We start from the raw sequence: 22,261 nt of genomic DNA, 5'->3' as shown, positions 1-22,261 counted from the left end.
TACTGGAGTTCCATGAAATTAAAATTGTACTAGATTTCTCAGCCGGTTACTGGAAGATAGTGAAATTCGAACTTATTAATAATTAATTAATATTAGTATTAATATTAATACATAATAGTTATTTTATGTGTTGCGTTGTGGTTATAATTCAAGAATAGTCAGATAAGTACGAATGAATATTATATACTTGGGCGTGATAATGCACGTGGGTAATGGATAGAAATATTATTTCAAATTTTAATGAATTTCTTTCGTGTTTAGATTTTTATTACTATGTCAAAAAAAATGAAATAGTGTTGCAGTGACTCCTCCAAGGAAGAAAATGTGTGGCATTCAGAGTACGCTTCAGAAATCTGTAATTCACGTGTATAATGAGTTGAAGAAAGAAGATAATGAAGAAGGAATTATGCTAACGGAGACAGCAATTACAACCAGAATAGGACAATTATTAGGAGTAAGTATTCTTAAGCATACATTTCAAAGTGGTATTCAGTTTTAGGAGTTTGCACTAATAATTTCATGATTGTGGTCAAACAAAACAAATTTTTAGGTTAGGCCTACATGTTTAATCAAGTCAGTGATTTTCATATTGCCAAACTAAATACATTTAAGATACTGTAATACTGCAGTAGGTGATAGCTTAAATACATTTACAAATTAGACGAACAAGTAATCAAACAGCACGAAAGTAAATTTCCAGTTTTCTCCTTTGGTATTAAATTAACCGTTCAGATCACAATTTACATGCCACATCGGCCGAAGAAAATACAAGTCATATTGTAATTATTAACTTGATATTGCAGCAAATATTACATGAATGTTGGCCTGTTATGGTGCTTAAAAATAATTCAATTTTATATAATAACTATATAACATACTCTATAAAGCATAGGAACGTTGACTCTGGCTGAATAATTTATTCATGACTGGTCTAAGTAATATTAAATATGGTGTTTCTTCAGAAAAGCTACCCCACCCAACGTACTTGTTAAGATATAACACTCGAGAGGACGAGGACGCACTACTGGGAAACTAACCATTTCTCTTCGTCCTGGACCTCTCGCATGTTATATTGGTAATTAGTAACACGTTTGAGGGAGGAACTACAACAATGCATTAGAATATACAGGTGTCAAAGGATTTTTGTGCTGAAAGTATTTGTGGCTGTGCACTAAAACCACGTGTTCATCACTATGTAAATATCACAGAAATCAATTAAACAAAATAAAATTATGCCTTCTTTGATGTAGCTTTTCTGGAGAATTACCTAAATATTAACCTACTTAAACCTATCGTAGATCCAACCTAACATGTTGATCATTTTCTATTCATATAGCTGTAAATGTTGGTATCATGCATGAATTTTATGATATAACAATTTTTAGAAGTGTTATGTTATTGTTTGTTATTACAGCTTGGTTTTACTACAGCCACGAATGTGATAAATTCACAGAAGGGGACCCCACTTGTGACACCAGGAAAACATAGACTACGTAAACATCCAGTGACTGATGCTGATGATTTTACGAAAGATGCAATTGCGAGATTTATTTATGACAAGTTACATAAAGGTAGGGAAGTTACAGGAATTATTGTGTTGATTTATGCAATGTAATTCTGATATTAGTCATATGTATAAAAATATGGCATAATTTTCATTTATTGTTACAGGGGAAGTACTAACAGCAGCAAAAGTTCTGGAACATATGAATGATGATTATGAAACATATTTATTTAGAGTATCCTTATCATCGGTGAAAAAAATTTTGAAAGAGATGAAATTTCTATGGAGCAAAGGGGATCCTTATACACATGTACGAGAAAGTGATGTTATTCGTTTATAAGAGAATAAATAAGAAATGTGGAGCGTGAGAACACTAAACCCGTAGTATTCTTGGATGAGACTTGGATTTTTATGAATGGTAAATTTCAATGTATTGTGAGACATTGAGTGATTGAATTTTTTACTAACAAATAGGTTAACACTTATGTGGAATATGAAATTGCAATTAATATAGGCTACTAGTAATGAATTCAGGTGGGAACAACATGTTTTGCAATTAATAGTTTCATATTATAACTAGAGGCTAGTTATAAAATTCTTGAACGGTTTTCCTGTCTTTAAAATTTTTGTGTCTCTTAGAGTGTCAATGTGAATTGCTTTTCTCTCTCTGTTTTTTTAAGTAGGATCACCCACTTATTCATGAAATAAACCAGGTGAAGTTTCCAGTGACATGAATGGTGTTATTCGTAGACCAACAAATGAGGGTGGAAGATTAGATGCCAGAACGAAAGGTGGATTTATACTCGGTAAGTTATATTGATTTATATTTTACATAAATTTGGCAAGAGTAATTTTTTAAATCAAGGTACAAAAATATAAAAATTGGTGACTAAATAAAAACGTGGGAAAGCCTTTCACCAAAGAGGATCTCATGTCATGTCATGTCATGTTATGTTATGTTTTATTTTCTTTATTTAAATGCTGTGAATTCATGTGACGTAATTATATGCCCAGGTATAATTTTTATTGCAGGTGCTGATTTAATTTTTTCATGCAATTGAAAGAAAAGTCAGGACTACCATAGTGCTATGAATAGCCCTGTAGTTGAGAAGTGGGTGCAAACACAGTTGTTAACCTGAGAACATTAGGGCAATGCGTTGTTGTCATGGATAGTGCTGCATATCATAGCAGACTTGTGAAAAATCAGCCAACAACAAAATGGAGGAAAGAACAGCTACTGGTGATTGCAACTGAATATAATAGATTTGTTGTACTAAATGATAAGAGTTGATGGTGTGAAATCACCTTTTGATATTACATTGCAATATTAATTTCCATACTTTACAGTCATTATTATTATTATTATTATTATTATTATTATTATTATTATTATTATTATTATTATCATTACTACTACTACTACTACTACTACTACTACTACTACTACTACTACTACTACTACTATTGCAACCGTTTCTCTTATTTCTCATAATTAGGCATACTTATAGATGCTACTTTTTTCTTTCAGGTGAAATTGAATCTACATAAGAATCCTAAAACAACAGAGCCTTGCCAATTACTGTTCTGAAGCGGCCTTGTCTTATGTGTTGTGTCTATATACAATTAATTCTTTCAGTTTTTTTTCCCCTTTAATGTAATGAAGTTGTTGGTTGATTGATACCAAGTGTTCAGCAGTAGATGTCATTTGTTATCTTGCACTCCAATATTTAACCAGATGATTGAAAGCTGTGTAAAGTTAAACAGTCAAGACAATGATCCATATCTTCATTGAGATTTCAGAAATGACACATGGGAGATTCTGAAATATCAGTTCTTTGTAAATATTTGAGACAATCATGGCCTGTGATAATATGAGTACTGCCACTGTAGATTTTCATAGAAGTTCAGTTATTAAATTAGGTGTATTATTTTTACTATGTATTGTACTATATTTTTGTTTCGCTTAATTGATGAATTATATATGCTGTAAATTGAATAGTAGACTGTAGGCCTATAGCTTAACTGATGAATTGTATGTGCTGTAAATTAAATAGTAGGCTGTATACCACAAGTGATGAATTGTTTATGCTTGTAATGTGAAGTAATTTGCATGATATTTATTATCAATTTCTGTATATTTCAACTGATTGAATTGTTTATACTTTTAAATTGAATTAACTTGCTTGCTGTGTATTATATTTTATAGCTTAACTGATGAATAATTGTTTAGGTTTGTCAATTTAATAATCTGAGTGCCATGTACTTCATATTTTTAGTGGAGCCACCAATGTAGCTTAGTCGGTAGACTCGTTGGCCTGCAAATTCAGAGCTGCACTCGAGGGTAGTTTGGATCCCCCATTTGGTCTGATTAGTTGGTTTCTTCTGAGGATTTTCCTCCATCGTGGAGTGGATGCCGGATGGCCTATTGCAATTTTTCATTTGCTTTAGAATCATTCCGATTTTTGTTACCACATTGTCATGTTCTGATCTTGTTATTCTTTTAACAGTGTGGTAAGATGCAGGTATAGATAACCTTACAGTAATTTTGCTACCTTTCAGCTACCTCATTACCTCCCACTCCATAAAGTTCATGGATCCACGGAAGTACCAGTCATCGATGTAATTCGACCATTTTGCTTAAAATATTAAAACACTGTAAAATATTGAGATTTCATGCTGTTACGTCCAATACTGCAGCAAGAATATCTGATTTCGAATCTGATAGTATGACAGCCTTCTCAGATTTATGAAGTCGATACTGGAGATTTTGTAAGCTTAAAAGTGTATCTAAATTTTCACTATCAAAATTAGTCAGTGTTTGAAGTTAGTTAGTTAGTTAGTTAGTTAGTTAGTTAGTTAGTTAGTTAGTTAGTTAGTTAGTTAGTGGCGTTTAAAAAGGGCGCGTCAGCTACTATGGCTATTTGCGCCCTTATCTAAAATCTTTCACTAAACACAAACACAATACAATAACCAGAATGTTTAAAAAACTAAAAAGCGTTGTCACGGTTAAAATGGGGCAAACAAGTGTTTGAATATAATTCCCTGTAAAAGGGAATATACTGGTATTGTACTACAACACCACTACATCTATGGCTTGGTAAACAGGATCCATCTATAAAAAAATACTGTATGTAGTCACTCACTGACCAGATCATTTATCGTTTCTAATGATTTTTAAAATGTCTGGAGAAGTATCACATTTCTTAACATTATCTGTTAAAGTTAACTTATATACTATTCATTTTGAAATAACTTGGGATTGTGTTTCATTAGTGAAGTTTCCCTTAATTGAGCAAGTTTGAGTTCTCCAAGTAGAGTCAAAAAGTCTGTTGGGATTTTGGCTCAGTTTATTAATATTTGTGGACTGTGATTTTTTGTTCTAGAGAACCATATTATCTGCAAATGATGAGATTATCATAAGATCTATTTCTTTAGTTAGACCATCGACATTAATATTGGAAAATGTATTCCTGAAAACAACAATGTGGGAAGCCCAGATGAATCTGTCTCTATTTACATATTTGTGACAATGAATCAAATAATCAAGTCACAGGCCCAGTGTAACACTTTATCATGGACACCCTAAGTTTGCAATTTCTTAAGTGATATATATCTACAGAGCCATATGATCCTTGAAAATAAATTAAAATTGTTAAGGTGTTTTGTTTTCTGTTTAAAATATCTTTAATATCTTGACTAAAATTTAAAATCTGTCCATTTGTTGAATGCAATTCTCTAAAGTCAACTCAATAAGATGAAAGTTAGTTACTAGATTCCAGGAACCAATTCAATCTATGAAATCATCTCTTCCATAATTTTGGCTATCATACTAGTAAGTGGTATCTGTCGATAACTCGAAAAGATATTAGTTGAATAATTGCTTTTCAAAATTGATGTTATGATAGATTTTCTCCAGACAGATATTGTATTTCAGATGAGATTACAAGATAAAAGTAGTGAGTTTGCTTGTTTGCCAACATGTTTAAGAAAATCAGCATGTGTATTGTCTGGACTTGGAGATGTTTTGGGTCTTATGTTATTAAATTAATAGTAATATTCAGTTCTTGATTAAATATTGTTATATAAAGTAGATTGTAGATTTAATATTTCTTTCAGTTTTTCCTTAATAGTCTGACGTACACAGATAAAACTAACAACCACACCACCAACTAATCTAATAGAAATTAAAATATAATTAAAGGTAGAAAAAGTAATTAAAATTATAAATACACGTAATAAACCATAACCCCCTAATTTCAACAATATACTATTTTATTCCCTTTTACAGCTTGTAGATAATTATTAATTATAGTTATTACTTATTAGCATAATATTTATTGAACTTATTGGCTATTTCACTTCGTTTGAAAGATGTTATTGTGTACAAAAAGCATTTTTTGATGATCGTTTCATGCTGTATGTTGTGTATAAATCTATGATTTCTGTCCATCTGTTCTGTGTAATCCATCTTTTGTATAGAATTAATAAAATACTCTTTTGGTAGTAATTGTTTTATTAATTGAGTATTTAATTTTCACCAGCTCACATTTCTTGAATCATTTGTTTTTTCTTATTTAAATTTAGGACACAAGAGCCAAAAAGAGACTTCTCAGTTATGTATCATACATTTTTTCAATGACAGACGTGGAGTTGCAGAAATAATAAGTGTAAGTGTAACATTATTAAGCAATTTACAAACAAATGAAATCTTTAAAAAGGTATCTAGAAGTGAAATTACTTATGGCTTTTAAGGACCAAAATTATTTTTGTAAGTTGATTTATTATTATTTCAGTTTTAGCCTAGTTGTATTATCCATTTCCTTACTAATTTCAAAAGATAATCAGAAGTTCATTCGAATTCCAACCAAAAGTCAATTGGTTATTAATTTATCTACCTTTAGGAAGTACAGTATATGTACGCTGGAATCTTTGAAGTGAAGTGACAATAATTTAATTGGTCTTGGAACAGATTTGATTCTTGAATATTATATACTATACTTTGTTGTATATTTACGTATAGTAACCTATTAATGCTAATACTAATAATAATGTAAAGGAATAAAAGAAGTGTCGCCATGTGACTTACGATGATTCTTTCATGAATATATAAAAATCGCCCTATCAGTTCTATTATTGGCTACTAGCTTTCACCTCTGGATGACACACATATTTTAATTTTGAATTTAACGATGATAAGCAACGGCAAAGGAAGCTTTATGAAATGGGGCATTTTCTGCGGACCTTTGCAAAATAATTAAGAAAGAGCCTAGTGAAGTGCTTTGTGTGGAGTGTAGCATTGTATATAGCAGAAACATGAACATTACAACGAAGTGAAGAGAAACTACTAGAAATACACTCAGGGACAAAAAAAACCGGACACTTTAATATTTGCTGGTATTTTGCAAAACATTATCTCCTCATGCAATATTATGGTAGCCATCTGTTGTTATGGAGACGTGTATACATTGTTGATTGTTTTTTGTTTTATAAACAAGCCATTACAACCAAATATTCCAATTTTGCTTTCGGAGTCTCAGCTATAACAATTTTGTCTCAACCATTTTGTGCTTCATTATCGTTATCATTCGTTATTTCTTTATTTTTACATTTTCTGAGTTTAAGTGGGGTTGTAACATTTGTCTTAAAACAAGATGCGACCTGAAGATGTGGCTCGAACTGTAGCCCTTTACGATGATGGACGCAGTGTACGTTACATTGCAAATGTTATGAATACGGCTAGAAGCACAACCCACGATGCCATAAAACGGTATAGAGAGACCCTAGAATATACCAGAAGACCAGGTTCGGGTCGTCCAAGAGCTACTTCCGAAATGAAGACAGGTATGGTGTTGAGAGTTCTTAGGGAGCGCAACCTGCCAGCTACTAGTGTAGCCCAGCAATTTGTTAACATGCATGGACGCCCAATTTCGGCCAAAACAGTTAGAAGGAGGTTGAAAGCAAGTGGACTGATATCAAGTAGACCTGCAACTGGTCCCAGACTTCTCAGGATGCATCGAGTTGAACGACTGCGTTTTGCAAACGATCACAGGGATTGAAGAAATGGACAGTGGAGCTGTGTTCTGTTCACCGATGAGTCCCGTTTCAATCTGTGCTCACCTGATGGACGTGAAAGAGTTTGGAGAAGGAGGGGAGAACGATTTTCACAGTGTTGCATTTCCGAAAATGTGCCGTATGGAGGTGGTGGAGTAATGGTTTGGGCAGGAATGTGTACGGATGCTCGTACAGAGTTGGTTTTTGTTGAAAATGGAAGACTAACAGCTGATAGATATATAAATGAATGTTTGGCTGATCATGTTGTGCCATTTGGCCAATTTGTAGGCGATAATTTAGTTTTAATGCATGATAATGCACGGCCGCATATTGTCCATGCGGTCGGAGATTATCTCCAAGAAGTGGGAATCCATGTTCTTCCATGGCCAGCAAGGAGTCCAGACATGAACCCAATTGAACACGTGTGGGACATGCTGGGACGGCGTGTTAAGAATAGACGACCGAGACCAGAATCGTTACAAGAGTTGAGGCGAGCACTTGGCGAAGAATGAGAACTTATTCCTCAAGAAGACATTGCTAACCAAATTAAGAGCATGCCAAGACGTATGGGTGCAGTTATTCAAGCCAGAGGGGGTAATACCCGTTACTAAAAAGAGTTTTTAATGTTTAAGGCACCATAAAATGAAAAAAACAGTTGGACCAAACGATGCCATAATTATACGCCCTTTGTAATTTTTTGTAAATTTTCTCATCAGGGATTTTTTTTTTCAAACGTCGTATAAGGTGCTAAATGAAACATTATTTTGTTTAAATGGGTTTTCTTTCATTTTGAAATAATTGGCAACAAATTACAAGCAAATATAGAAGTGTCCGGTTTTTTTTGTCCCTGAGTGTATTTGAAATATGAATATAGGGAAAAATGGAGAGTGTGAAATAGAACAGACCGAATCATAAATAAAGCTGTGGTAAAAAGAGTGGATAAAAAAGAACAATGCTAAAAATGATGTGAAAGAGAAAAACAAATTGGCTGGGTCACTGGCTAAGAAGAAACTAGCTACTGAAGAATTCAGTTTTTAGGAATGGTGAAACGGAAAAAAGATAGAAGCAGAATAAGGAAATATATAACATTAAGATAGGCCTATATGAATCGTAAGAACTAAGAGGAAGGCGGAAAATGGGAAAGATTGGGGAATGCTGGATTTGCAATGAAAGGCCTGGCCTTGGGCAGAACACTATGAATGAAAGAATTATCGTTTCACAGAAATACCTCATTCCTTCTGTCGAAATAGTCATTTAATTCTTTTCAAAAACTAGATTTTGTACGAAAATCAAAAACTGACATTATATTCAAGTGCCATCTCTCTTCTACATGTGTACGAATTTTCATGAATGGTCATTGTCACATCAAATGCATTTTGTCCTTCTATTTGCTTTCATCTACTAGACCAGCGGTCGTCAGCACAGAGCACGATCGGGATTGAGTCTCTTACCCGCGGATAAGAGACTGCAATATCACAGTCTAATATATACAGTCGCGCAACTTCAACACTTTTTTTGCCAACATTCACGACACAAGCGCTCAAGTGGCAGGCAAGGCACTGGTCATAGGGTTGATACAGCCAGCACGTGCTTTGAAGGTATGCGAGATGTTATAATAACGTTTTAATCATGCGTCGGAATAAAGGCAATGTGTGCAATGACGAAAATTGCAGTAACAACAAGTTTAAATCTCCGAATTTGTCGTTCTTCAGATTCCCTAAAGACCAAGAGAAAATTATAACTCAGTCATAACCTATAATCCACGCTGTAGGTAGCCTACGTATTGTGCTCTATAAAACATTTATTAGTTATCAGTTACCTATTACCTATTTGTACGTCAGGAAGGAGAGTTTAAATAAAAACAAAGTAAATACCTGTTACAGTATATTATTGTTTTGCAGAGATCATGTGTAAATGTGTAACAATTCCGATTTTGGACAATGTATCTACAGTTTTTAATGCAAGTAATTCCATAATTTTTGTATTCGTGTTTTTTTCTTTATATTTTTCAAAAGTTGAATGATGTTATATTGCATTCAAGTAGGGATTATGGTGTTAATTTTTTCAAGAATTCCTGGTGTATTATAATCCTTTTGCAAAATATTCACTTCTTGAATAAATCCAGACTATGTCGATAAATTTCTGATGTGTTGGTGTAGATTCATGTGGCAGACGTATTAAGTTCTCAAGAAATAAAAGAGCCTTTTTAAATTTAATATAAAAAGCAATCTTTTCTGTAATAATTTGCATGACTGTTATTGGTGTTGATTTTACATCACCAGTGATTATTTGAGCCGTTCAGAGCAGAAGTGGTATAAGTCAAAATTAGGTAATGCGGTTTAAAGTAAAAATTCTGTAAAATACAGCGCAAAATAGCAATTAATATATCCTTCGTGCTATTCACTGACTACTAATAGTTTAAATAAATTCAATATTAACTGCTACTTTGCGTTGTATTTTACAGAATGTTTACTTTAACCCTCATTACCCATTTTGGACTTACACCACTTCTGCTCTGAAAATAAAATTAGGCCTACATTTTCTGAGTTAATTGAAGTTACAATTTTTTCAACAAAGTTGTGTATTCATTTGTTCTCACCTACGTCATAATAACAGTAAGTGCATGTAAATTACATATTATATAGGTAGGGTAAGTTAAAATTAAGCTTATGTGTGAAAACTGGAAATGTAATGTAAAATGCGGTAAACTTTGCATAAAAATTTAAACCATAATATTAGCACTATTAGCGACTCAAAATAATAATACAAAAAATTGAAAAATAATTAACTTCATAAATCAATGTCTGTCAAATTAAGGTTTAAATCTTCCCCTTTTTTATTTTTAAGTTTACCTCAGCGGCCGAGTTTACCCCAATTTGCGGTATGGAAAATAGTTAATTTCTCAGGAAATAGGGAGAGGAGTTCACCACGCGATGTACCCTACGAGATATGCCCTACAATTTTGACTCTTCTCACAGGAAATATAGAGTTCCAATGGTTTATAAATATATTTAGGAATGAATTGAATTAACCGTCCACGTACAAACAATTATATTATTTCAAACCATGATACGTGATCAGGGCCATGATTCAGTTGTAAGGAGCAGAAAGAATTACGTTTATTCCCAGCTTCTGAAACTTGTAGATTAACTGCGTGTGAAATTCTTCCAGGATTCTAAATTAGAATTAGTAAGAACCATATACACTTATTATATAGCGTACAAATATAAAATAAATTACGCAAAACTCGTTTTCTGATGTGTTATCATATGTAGTGTGCACACTTTTAACTTGCCTGCCGCTAGAGGGCTACTATCGCGCCAGCTGTCAAATGTTGGCATATTTTATACGTATGAGTTGCGTGACTATCTGTTAGACTGTGGCAATATGGTGTACCGTAGCTGCTGGCGGGTATGCTCTATCCCTCTCTGCTTGTTGCACCACGGTACATTTGATGTTGCTCCGGATACCCTTTACCCATTTCAGAGAGTGCTGACGACCACTGTCCTAGACTCTGACTTATTCTTTACATTTCCTGATTCGTTGAATTTGTTTAGACCTACTATTTTTTAAAACTGTTGATCGCGTTGTATATATATCCAGGTGTGTTTCATTTACTAAGTCACATTCTTCTTTCCGATTACTCAATTCTTCCGATAACTAACCATCCTTAGAACTTCTGTTCTCTGAAGAAAACCATGATAAAAAATTTTCTGCGCAGAAATGAGTAATTTTCATGTTGATATGTTTTAATGCTTTTTCTGTTCATGATATTAATGTTTTACTAAGTGATCTACTCTACATGAACACCTACTTATTTTGTATAAGATTTTAAGGCCGTGTAAAGAATTATTACAAATAATTAAAAGCATATTCAGTGACATAAGAGAAATGTTTCTCTTTTCACATATTCCAAATGTGTAAATGTAAATATAGAACGTCATTTAATAGTACATTATGCAACGAGCCTATAATGATAGTAATTAAGAAAGCGAGTATGGATGTTTATGAAACGAGCGCAAGAGAGTTTCATAATTTTCATACGAGCTTCTTAATTACAATTACAGGCGAGTTTCATACGACTTTTTATGCTCGACCATATTTCTAACTTGAAATTACCGGTATTCAGATGTATACATTTTATTTGTAACTGACAAGATTGGAAGTGACCTTGTTCTAGGTCGTGAATTGTGAGATGTGCGCAGACGCGAAAGTATTGATTTTTTCCGAGGAACAGTAATGTCATTGACCTTGTGCAATCCCGTTAAACGTGGTATAACTTTGTTTATTGAATTCGACATTGAAAAACGAGATGACAAATTGAATTTATTTGAATATTATTTACAATTAACGCTAATTATTATAGTAACAGAACATAACCTTCTGCGACAGTATTGGATTTCAGCCTCCGTGACTTTTCGCTAATTCTCTCTCGATTGCATATCCGAGAATAATCGATACTTGCGATTTTATAACGGTACAAAGCTGACTTCTCATTGGCTAAACACATATAAGCTGCGTTATCATTGGCTGAAGACCTGCACTTTAATGAGTAGGTGTACTTTAATGACATGCATTAAAGGACTGCTACCAGGTGTATAATTAGTACATTTCGGCATGGTCGAGCATATGGCAAGGTCCTTAACTTACTTTTATTCGCTCTGACTCATAGCTGTCGCTTATGGTGAGAACCGTAGACCACTTAGTTTATCAGAGACTATCCAGAGTGCGCCACAGGTGGTGCGGTGAGTTTTCATTACACTCCTAATGATGATGATAATGAAGAATTGTTGAGATGTCATAGGGGTACCGGAGTACCTGGAAAATCCCCCTATGTTGCCTAGACTGCAACAAAAGTTATAAATTCAGAGCGAAACAACCGGAATTTGAACTCGGGTCCTCTGGCTTAAAGACCAGCGCGCTAGCTCTGAGTCACTGTGGCGGTTCATTAAAAAATATTGCTTTGTGTATATCACATTCTGTATACCTGAATAAATTATTTTTATGCTCGACCATTCCGAAATGTAGTAATTATACACCTGGTAGCAGTCCTTTAATGCATGTCATTAAAGTACATCTATTCATTAAAGTTCAGGTTTTCGATTATTCTCGGATATGCAATTGAAAGACAACTAGGGAAACGTCAAGGAGACTGGAAATCCAATACTGTCGCAGAAGGTTATGTTCTGTTACTGTAATAATTAGCGTTAATTGTAAATAATATTCAAATAAATTCAATTTGTCATCTCGTTTTTCAATGTCGAATTCAATTTCAAGGTTATATCAAGATTAATTTTTATCTTACTCTCTAGATTATATTAAGGTCGTCGACATTCGTTTCCAGGAAAAAATCAATACTTTCGCGTATGCGCACATCTCACAATTTATGAGGTGGGCTATTGCACTCACTCACATGACAATAACATGAATACTTATGAATAATTTCAAGTTATAAATATGGTCGAGCATAAAAAGTCGTATGAAACTTGCCTATAATGGTAATTAAGACGCTCGTATGAAAATTATTACCATTATAGGCTCGTTGCATAATGTAGTTTTATAAAATAGTGACATAATACTTTACTTGATTAAAATCCAAGAAGTTTTCTGCACAATATTTTATAGCAAAAGTATAAATTATAAAAACATAAAATTGCTTAGTCACACGTTAAAAAGTGTTATTTTTTTTAAAGGTATACCTTCGACAGACGGCCCGTTTCGACGTAATGTTACGTCTTCATCAGTGTCTCTTGAACTCTTAAAAACATAAAATTGCTTAGTCACACGTTAAAAAGTGTCATTTTTTTTAAAGGTATACCTTCGACAGACGGCCCGTTTCGACTTGATGTTACGTCTTCATCAGTGTCTCTTGAACTCTTAAAAACATAAAATTGCTTAGTCACACGTTAAAAAGTGTCATTTTTTTTAAAGGTATACCTTCGACAGACGGCCCGTTTCGACTTGATGTTACGTCTTCATCAGTGTCTCTTGAACTCTTAAAAACATAAAATTGCTTAGTCACACGTTAAAAAGTGTTATTTTTTTTAAAGGTATACCTTCGACAGACGGCCCGTTTCGACGTAATGTTACGTCTTCATCAGTGTCTCTTGAACTCTTAAAAACATAAAATTGCTTAGTCACACGTTAAAAAGTGTTATTTTTTTTAAAGGTATACCTTCGACAGACGGCCCGTTTCGACGTGATGTTACGTCTTCGTCAGTGTCTCTTGAACTCATTATAATTACAAATGGTCTAATAAATAGTCCATATTATTTTCTTTGCACTGTGTGTGTGCGTGCTTGCGTGTGTGATTTAGTTACTTGACCGTTGCCTAAAATATCTACATACAAAGTAGTGTTTTTGCCTACTTGTGAACACATGTTCACTTACGTTCAAACAAGATGGGAGCCGAGAGTCGTCTAGGCTTGACAGAAAAGTTCCCACGTTATGGTATTCGTCTTTATACAGAAAAATTTCTTACGTAATATCGAGTTTGAAAGGATATAAGTTTTTCTGTGAATATAATTACAGATATTGCATATTTTACCTGCGAATGGCTTCAACATATTCCAAATTTTCTCCTCGCTGGGCATTCAGCAATACACCCATAGACGTTTCTGGAAGATAAAAATGCTGTTATACATACAAATAGAAGAGTTTTAAGCCCATAGGTGTCATTCTAAAATTCTACAAAGTTCAAATAAAACATTCGAAGAATTAGAATGAGTAACAGCGAATTGAATCGAATTGACTAAAGATACGAATATAAAACTGTTAAATCAGTACGAAAACTACTCATAAATCCAAAAAATAGTAATGCCAGATAATAGTTATGGTGTGATGAGAGTAAATTTAATTTATTTTCTTCTGTTGGTGTGCAGTATGTATGTCGACTAAAAAACCAGAGAGACAACAAAAAATACCAGGTACCGACCATTAAGCACGATGGTGTGGGGATGTTTTTCTAGAAGTGGAGTTGGTTCTCTACTCCAAATAGAAGGGAATATAGACCGTTTCTTATATAGTAACATTTTAGAAAAGAATATAGTTCCACATGGGAGGAAGAATATGCCACGTAAATGGATTTTTCAGCAGAACAGTGATTCAAACACACTTCCAGCTATTTAAAAAAATTCTTTGCAGATAAGAAAAATCAAACTTTTGGATTGACCAAGCCAGAGTCCGGATCTGAATATTATTGAACATCTCTGACATGTTCGTCGTAGAAGTTAGTCAAATAAGGATCAGTTGTTTGCTGCCTTATTGGAAAAATGGTCACAACTTCCACACGAGCGATTGGAGAATCTTGTGGATTGAATGCCAAACAGATGTGCCACTGTGATCAAAGCTCGGGGTATACAACGAAGTACTGATTTTTTCCTAAGCGTCCAGAATATTTTTGTTTTATTATTACATACTTGGACTTACAATTTACTTTTGATCAAGAAGCATTTTCAATTATTTTTTAAGCAAGATAACACTTTTTACACTATATGGATTTTCGTACTAAATGGGTTAGAAATACATACTTTTCAATTATCCACTGGCATTTTTTTCTATTTAACACTTATCTTTATGTAATTGTGACATATGTTTTCTACAAAATACTTTTGAGCGCTACTGTACATTATAAGATATTTTGGCAATCATTAAATAGGCTTATTTACGGCTTTTAAGGAACCCGGAGGTTCATTGCCGCCCTCACATAAGCCCGCCATCGGTCCCTATCTTGAACAAGATTAATCCAGTACCTACAATCATATCCCATTTCCCTCAAACCCATCTTAATGTTACCCTTCCATCTACGTCTCGGCCTCCCTAAAGGTCTTTTCCCTCCAGTCTCCCAACTAACATACTATATGCATTTCTGGATTCGCCCATACGTACTACATGACCTGCCCATCTGAAACGTATAGATTTAATGTTCCTAATTATATCTGGTGAAGAATACAATGCGTGCAGTTCTGCGTTGTGTAACTGTCTCCATTCTCCTGTACCTTCATCCCTCTTAGCCCCAAATATTTTCCTAAGCACCTTATCATTAAATAGGCTATTTATACATAAAATGAGTCGCCTAGAATCAAACTGCACTTTCTTCAATTTATGAAAAATGGGATTAAAGTATGTATCAATGCATAATTTTGCAGGAAATGTGATAAACTGCTCGTTTGGAATCAATTGGAATTTATTTGCATTCATATTAGTAATAGAATCACCGTGTGGAATCTAACTGCATTTATTATACGTATTTTCTGTCAAATCAGATTTTTGGATAAAGTACAGTTTGATTCTATGCGATCGAAATCTGTGATTCTTAATACTCGTACAAATCTAAGAATTTTCTTCTGTACAACAGATCTAAAACATTACTGTTTTTTTTTTCTGATATGTGATTTTGAATTAGAGCTCTTACCGCTAATATTATCCAAAGCGCACAACTGGATGTATGGTTTGATTTCGAAGTCAGGACCGTTGACATGCTTGGACAGATTCTCCAGTAGAATGTTTCCGTTGTTGTTGAACACGTCGACAAATTGCTCGAGGATCCTGAAGTGGAAGGCCGGAGTGAGCAGTTTTCTGTGGGCGTGCCAATGTTTTCCTGAAGAACATGTATGGAGTTCAGCTGTGCAAGGTCTTTCATAAGTAACTGATCACTCCAAGACTTGATCGATAGGTATGAGTCTCGAATATTTTATAATATAACTATACTTAATTCTATAATGTCTGACAGGAGATGTAAGCATTTCTACCGGCAGAAGAGGAGGGAAGTATAATTGCTATTGAACCAATGGCAGAGGCCTCATCCCACGCATGTCTTGAAGTTGGGCGGGGTAGAACGCTTCAGACCGTTCAACGTCAATATAAGCGTGGAACGAAACCTCTGCCTTTGGTTCAATAGCAATTACACTTCTCTTCTCCTCTGCCGGCAATATTTACGTTGCCTATCAGACATTATACAACGAAGTATAGAGCCAAGTGTTTGGTCACATTGAACTATAAGTTTAGTAAACATGTCTACACTGTCGACTGTTTTGTGTAACGAACGATACGACAAGGATCCAACTTGTACAGTCAGCTCACGAAAGAAATTAGTGTATTCGTATGCAAAACACTGTTTTAGGAAATGATGATTGATTATATTATAAGTAAAACAGCTCGTAGATCCACATGATTGTTCATAATTTAATATATAGCCTTTACTTATATAGTATATTATAATTTGTAATAAAAATATTGCTAGATTTTCACAACAATAAAAAATTATAACCTCTATTCAAACATAAAAAGCAATAAACTTTACCACTATGATATTCACCAGGCCCCTTTAAATAATTTAAGTCTAATGGCCGAAGTTCAAATAAAGTAGCTGTATCAGAATAGGCTATATAGCTGTATAGGATAAGGCTTTGACTTGCTTCAGACTAAGTAAGCACTACCCCCTTCTACCAGCTAAAACTCTGCCTGATGGAAAGAGCAATCCCCACTCCCTAGTTAAAACATCAGTGAATGGACAATACAGCCGATAAGAACTGAATAGATTATGTCGTCGCTACTGCCTGTTGGGGGACACGCGACAGCTAGTTAATATTTGTCACTTAAACTTTTGGGAAGCGTTATTCAAATTATTGACAGTATCGTTCTATCACAAATTTTAATCCTAAAGTATTTTTATCTGACAATAGAAAATTACCTGTACTTGTAAGGAGTCCGAGACCCAGCCACGGCATGAGGAAGTTGTATCCAAACCCCTTTGCGATTTCCTTATTGCTGCTGAGCTGAATCTGAAAACAACATCGTTAAGCATTTGCTTTACTGGTATTTGAAGTGGACGAACAGTGACATGAATGTTAATATCTTAATAATTAATTTTGATAAGTTCTTAACCTAGCCAATCTCAGTACAAGGAACAGAGATAGAACACGTGGACGATTACATCTACCTAGAGCAGACTGTCTCACTTAACCAAGGGATGGAGCAAGAAATACAAAGGAGGATAACACAATCCTGGAAAGCCTTCTGGGATCTAAAGTTTATACTCCTTGAAAGGTCCATAAACCGCAGACTCAGACTAGAGGCTCTTAACTCCTGTGTATTGTCGGTGCCAAACCTGGGCCCCCACAGAGAGGCAAAAGACGAACATCGAAATATGCCAAAGGAAAATGGAGAGGAAGATAGTTGGCGTTTCACTGAAAGACAAGGTCTCCAACACGGCACTGCAGAAAATTACAGCTTCTGAGAACATCACACAAAAAGCCCTCATAACGTAGTGGAAGTGGGGTGGTCATGTAGCAAGGCAGCAACAAGGCAGATGGGCGCGAGAAACCACCATATGGGACCCGTACATAGGAAGGAGAACGCAAGGCAGGCCAAGAAGACGATGGGCAGATACATTCAAGCAGCAGCTGGGAGGGAACTGGTCAACCATCGCCCGCAACAGGAACGAGTGGAGACAGATAGTGAACAAACTCATATAGATCTAAAATTTGACAAACTCTAGTGTATCTTACATAGTGAATGTGAATGTAAATATTGTTCACGTGAAATAGCTTATCGTGTGAACCACACCAACCGAGCTTCCCCTCCTGTAGGAGGCCCTAGCCCTTCATGGGACACAGTGGCTACATTCATTCATTCATTCATTCATTCTTAACATAACATTCAAAAAGTTACTGTATCTTAAAATAATGTTTTATTTATTCAGAATAATCACATTATAACTCTGTTAACTTAGGACAAAGGTCACAGAGCAATTATTTATAAGCCTTTCAATAACAGTAGCCTATTGTTTGTCTCGGTCTGCAAACCACTCCTTCACAGTACTTATCACTTTTTCCTTTTTTTTTTTTAATTAATAGGCTAAGGTTACTAAAATTAGTGAATATAGAGTCATTATAGAGGATCAGTTCAAAGCCAACTTCATGAATTTTATGCAACGCAAACAGAACTAGTGAACGGGTATATTACCTTGCAAGAAGTCCACACCTGTGGAGTAACGGTCGGCGCGTCTGGCCGCGAAGCCAGGTGCCCGGATTCGAATCCCGGTCGGGCAAGTTACCTGGTTGAGGTTTTTTTTCGGGGTTTTCCCTCAACCCAACACGAGCAAATGCTGGGTAACTTTCGGTGCTGGACTCCGGACTCATTTCACCGGCATTATCACCTTCATTTCATTCAGACGCTAAATAACCTAGATGTTGATACAGCGTCGTAAAATAACCCAATAAAAAACCCTTGCAAAAATAGCACAAGTCTGGTAGTTTTACCACCACGTTTCTCCATAATTTTTCTCCAAAGTTAGTTAATAATGAAGAATAATACGCTCCCGACAAAATTTGCCTTGTTCTAAGTGGTAGGCCTATATCATAATTATTCTGTCTTAAAAAAAACTGACGCCAGGAACTTTCATGTCTAACTTACAGCACACAATTTCTTTGGACGGGGAGAACCAGAGTGTTTCATTTTTTATTGTTCTTTTGTTTCGGAATCGTAATGATGGACCCATATTTCGACCATAATTGCAATATGATCCAAAAAGTTAGAAGAATCGCATTTAAATTGGCGGAGAAGCAACTTGAAAGTTGTCACTCTAGAGTCGTTATTAATCAGCGTTCAGGCATTTAGGGTTACATTTACGGCATCGATATTTCCTGGAGTGATTGTAGAACAGGTCTTCCAACACGGTGTATACCTTCCATCTCCGTTCTTTCTCCTATAAATTTCGCAACTCGTTTTTATGGTGGCATATGAAGGACAGCGATTCTTTAATGCAGCCACTATATCCGAAAAAAATTCTTTACCGGACAATCCTTTCAGAAATAGATACTTTACGATCGACCGATGCTCAGTTTTAGGCCTATCCAAATTTAGTTTCTTGTCTACATAATTTATTTATTTAAAAAATTCGCAATATAGAAATAGGAGTATCTTCTGCGGACCTCTGGAAAAAGAATTAAGGAAGAGACTAGTGAAGTGCTTTGTGTAGAGTGTGGCATTGTATGGGGAGGAAACATGGGCATTACGACGAAATGAAGAGAAACGAATATAAAAATTTAAAATGTGGATGTGGAGAAGAATGGTGAGTGTGAAGTGGACAGACAGAATAAGAAATGACGTTGTGTTGGAAAAAATGGGTGAAGAAAGAATGATGCTGAAACTGATTAGAAAGAGGAAAAGGAATTGTTATGTCACTGGTTGAGAAGAAACTGCCTACTAAAGGATGCACTGGAAGGAATGGTGAACGGGAGAAGAGTTCGGGGCAGAAGAAGATATCAAATAATAGACGACATTAAGATATGTGGATCATATGCGGAGACTTAAGAGGAAGGCAGAAAATAGGAAAGATTGGAGAATGCTGGGTTTGCAGTGAAATATCTGCCCATGAACAGTACATATATGTATATATGTCCTGGATGCCTGGAATATCGTGGCTGAGAACAGTCGCTATTTGAAAAGACTAGTTGATTCCATGCCCACTGGACTGCAAGATGTGATCGAGATGTGGGGAATTTGACTTTTTGTTTTGTTTTTTGAACGCTTAATTGTTTGAATGTTCCGAGGCAGACGCCAGTAAGTTTGTTTTGTTTATGCCACGAAAGATATTATTGTTGAGAATAAACTCTTTTTTTTTTCTTTGCTTCTATTTGCAGCCATAGTGTTATAATAAAAAAAATGTTATGTTTTATTTAACGACGCTCGCAACTGCAGAGGTTATATCAGCGTCGCCGGATATGCCGGAATTTTGTCCCGCAGGAGTTCTTTTACATGTCAGTAAATCTACTGACATGAGCTTGTTGCATTTAAGCACACTTAAATGCCATCGACCTGGGCCGGGATCGAACCCGCAACCTTGGGCATAGAAGGCCAGCGCTATACCAACTCGCCAACCAGGTCGACTTCATACTAAATAATGATAAAGTCATGGCATAATAAATTCATGAACCTGATGTTAATTAATAAAATAATCATAAAAGAGACAGGAACAATTATATATATATTCTCTCACTCTCTCTCTCTTAAAAACAAAACAAAAAAGGACATAAAAAGCACTAGGTTGTGTTCGAACGCAGGGTCTCACGGGTACCAGGCCGGAACCCTATCATTACGCTATAAAGTAACAGAGAACACTTTAATTATAACTGTAGATATCAGGCAACGTGGTCCAACAACCTGTAACATCGCCTGTCTCCGAAATGTAGCGAAGATACCCGAAGAGAACTTTGCTTCTAGAGAGCTGCCATTTCTTCTTTTGACAACTGTACATTACCTCAACGTATTTAGGACTCCAGACGAAAACAAGGACTTTTGTACCAATCCACATCCTGAATATATCTCCATTAGATAGGGCTTGGACTTCTATTACTTTCCAATACTCTGAAAAAAGAAAAACAGTCATAAAACAGCATATATTTACATTTACTGAAATGTCTGTAGAAATTGTATAGATGTTATAGGCCTACAAATGTTAAAGTAGGTCGATAGGCAATGTACAGTACGTGTACTGAAATAATAAAAATTATATCTGATGTGAGGGACATGAAACGTATTCACATAAAGCTTACTTCGAAATACTTGTATATTGTTAAATATTAGATTTCAGTTTATCCATTAAGAAATTTCATACAATTTAAAAAAAAAACTATATTTCCTTAGGTACTTAAATTATGAATAAGTGTATTATAGTCTTTTTACTCTAGTTTTTAAACAATTTTACACTATTATATTGATATTTGGCACTAATATTTACTGCAATATTATATTATAGCATCTATTATATATCTTTCTTTCTTTCGTTTGTGTTGCTCGTTTTGTTTTTGTTTTTTTTTTTACTATTATGTATTTTCTAAATCGTGCTCAGGATAGGGACCGATGGCGGACTTATGTGAGGGCGGAAATGAAGCTCCGGGTTCATTGCCGCCCTCGCATAAGCAAGATTAATCCAGTCCCTACCATTATAGCCCACCTCTCTCAAATCCATTTTCATATTATCCTCCCATCTACGTCTTAGCCTCTACAAAAGTTTTTTTTTTCCTCCGACACCTCAACTAACACTCTACATGCAGTTCTGGATTCGCCCATACGTGCTAATTACCCTGCCCATCTCAAACATCTGGATTTAATGTGAAGAATACAATGCGTACAATTCTGTGTTGTGTAATTTTCTTCATTCTCTTGTAACTTCATCCCTCTTAGCACCAAATATTTTTCTAAGCACCTTATTCTCAAACACCCTTAACATCTCTTCCTCCCGAAGTGAGAGTCCAAGTTTCACAACCATACAGAACAAGCAGTAATATTCTAACTTTCAACTTTTTTGAGAGCATACTGGATTATATAAGCTTCTAAACCGAATAATAACAGGTATAATATCACAGACATATATGAAAAAGTAAGTAAACGAGTTTAATTAATACTTAGGGACATTAATTACTTATGACAATAATGTAAAGCAAGAAATAAAATTGATGCCCTATACATAAAACAAAAATATATTATTATGCGTTTCCCGATATATTAAAGAGTAAATTAATTACAAAAAGAATTGCGTACCTGTTCCAGTCTATGCTTGTAAGACATACATACTCACAAAAACAATGAGAATAAATTGAAATTTATTTTAAAGAACAGTTTTGAGAGCAGTTCGAGATGTAGATATTTTCGTGAATTGTAGGAAATTACAGAATAAAGAAATTTATGATTTATGAACATGAT

At 34.8% G+C, this 22,261-nt stretch overlaps 2 protein-coding genes across 2 annotated transcripts in view; one reads left to right on the top strand and one right to left on the bottom strand.

Annotated features, from left to right (window-relative positions):
- The window catches only part of LOC138695213 (cytochrome P450 4C1-like), a 47,623-nt gene that overhangs the window by 11,846 nt on the left and 13,516 nt on the right, over positions 1-22,261 (bottom strand). The window contains exons 3-7 of the mRNA XM_069819673.1: positions 20,817-20,923; positions 17,247-17,337; positions 15,969-16,154; positions 14,103-14,172; positions 12,316-12,400 (exon numbers count right to left, since the gene is read on the bottom strand). Of these exons, the coding sequence (XP_069675774.1) occupies positions 12,316-12,400; positions 14,103-14,172; positions 15,969-16,154; positions 17,247-17,337; positions 20,817-20,923 (539 nt within the window). The remainder of the gene's footprint in view (positions 1-12,315; positions 12,401-14,102; positions 14,173-15,968; positions 16,155-17,246; positions 17,338-20,816; positions 20,924-22,261) is intronic.
- LOC138694898 (uncharacterized) lies at positions 80-6,542 on the top strand. The gene is made up of 6 exons (XM_069819072.1): positions 80-454; positions 1,415-1,571; positions 1,672-1,814; positions 2,188-2,310; positions 2,537-2,744; positions 3,033-6,542. Exons 1-4 carry the CDS (start codon positions 323-325, stop codon positions 2,236-2,238), a joined length of 483 nt encoding a protein of 160 aa, XP_069675173.1. The 5' UTR covers positions 80-322; the 3' UTR covers positions 2,239-2,310; positions 2,537-2,744; positions 3,033-6,542.

Source organism: Periplaneta americana, chromosome 2, assembly GCF_040183065.1.
Source record: "Periplaneta americana isolate PAMFEO1 chromosome 2, P.americana_PAMFEO1_priV1, whole genome shotgun sequence".
Taxonomy (NCBI): domain Eukaryota; kingdom Metazoa; phylum Arthropoda; class Insecta; order Blattodea; family Blattidae; genus Periplaneta; species Periplaneta americana.
The sequence above is the reverse complement of the archived record's forward strand: the minus strand, read 5'-3'. Positions and strand labels throughout refer to the sequence as shown.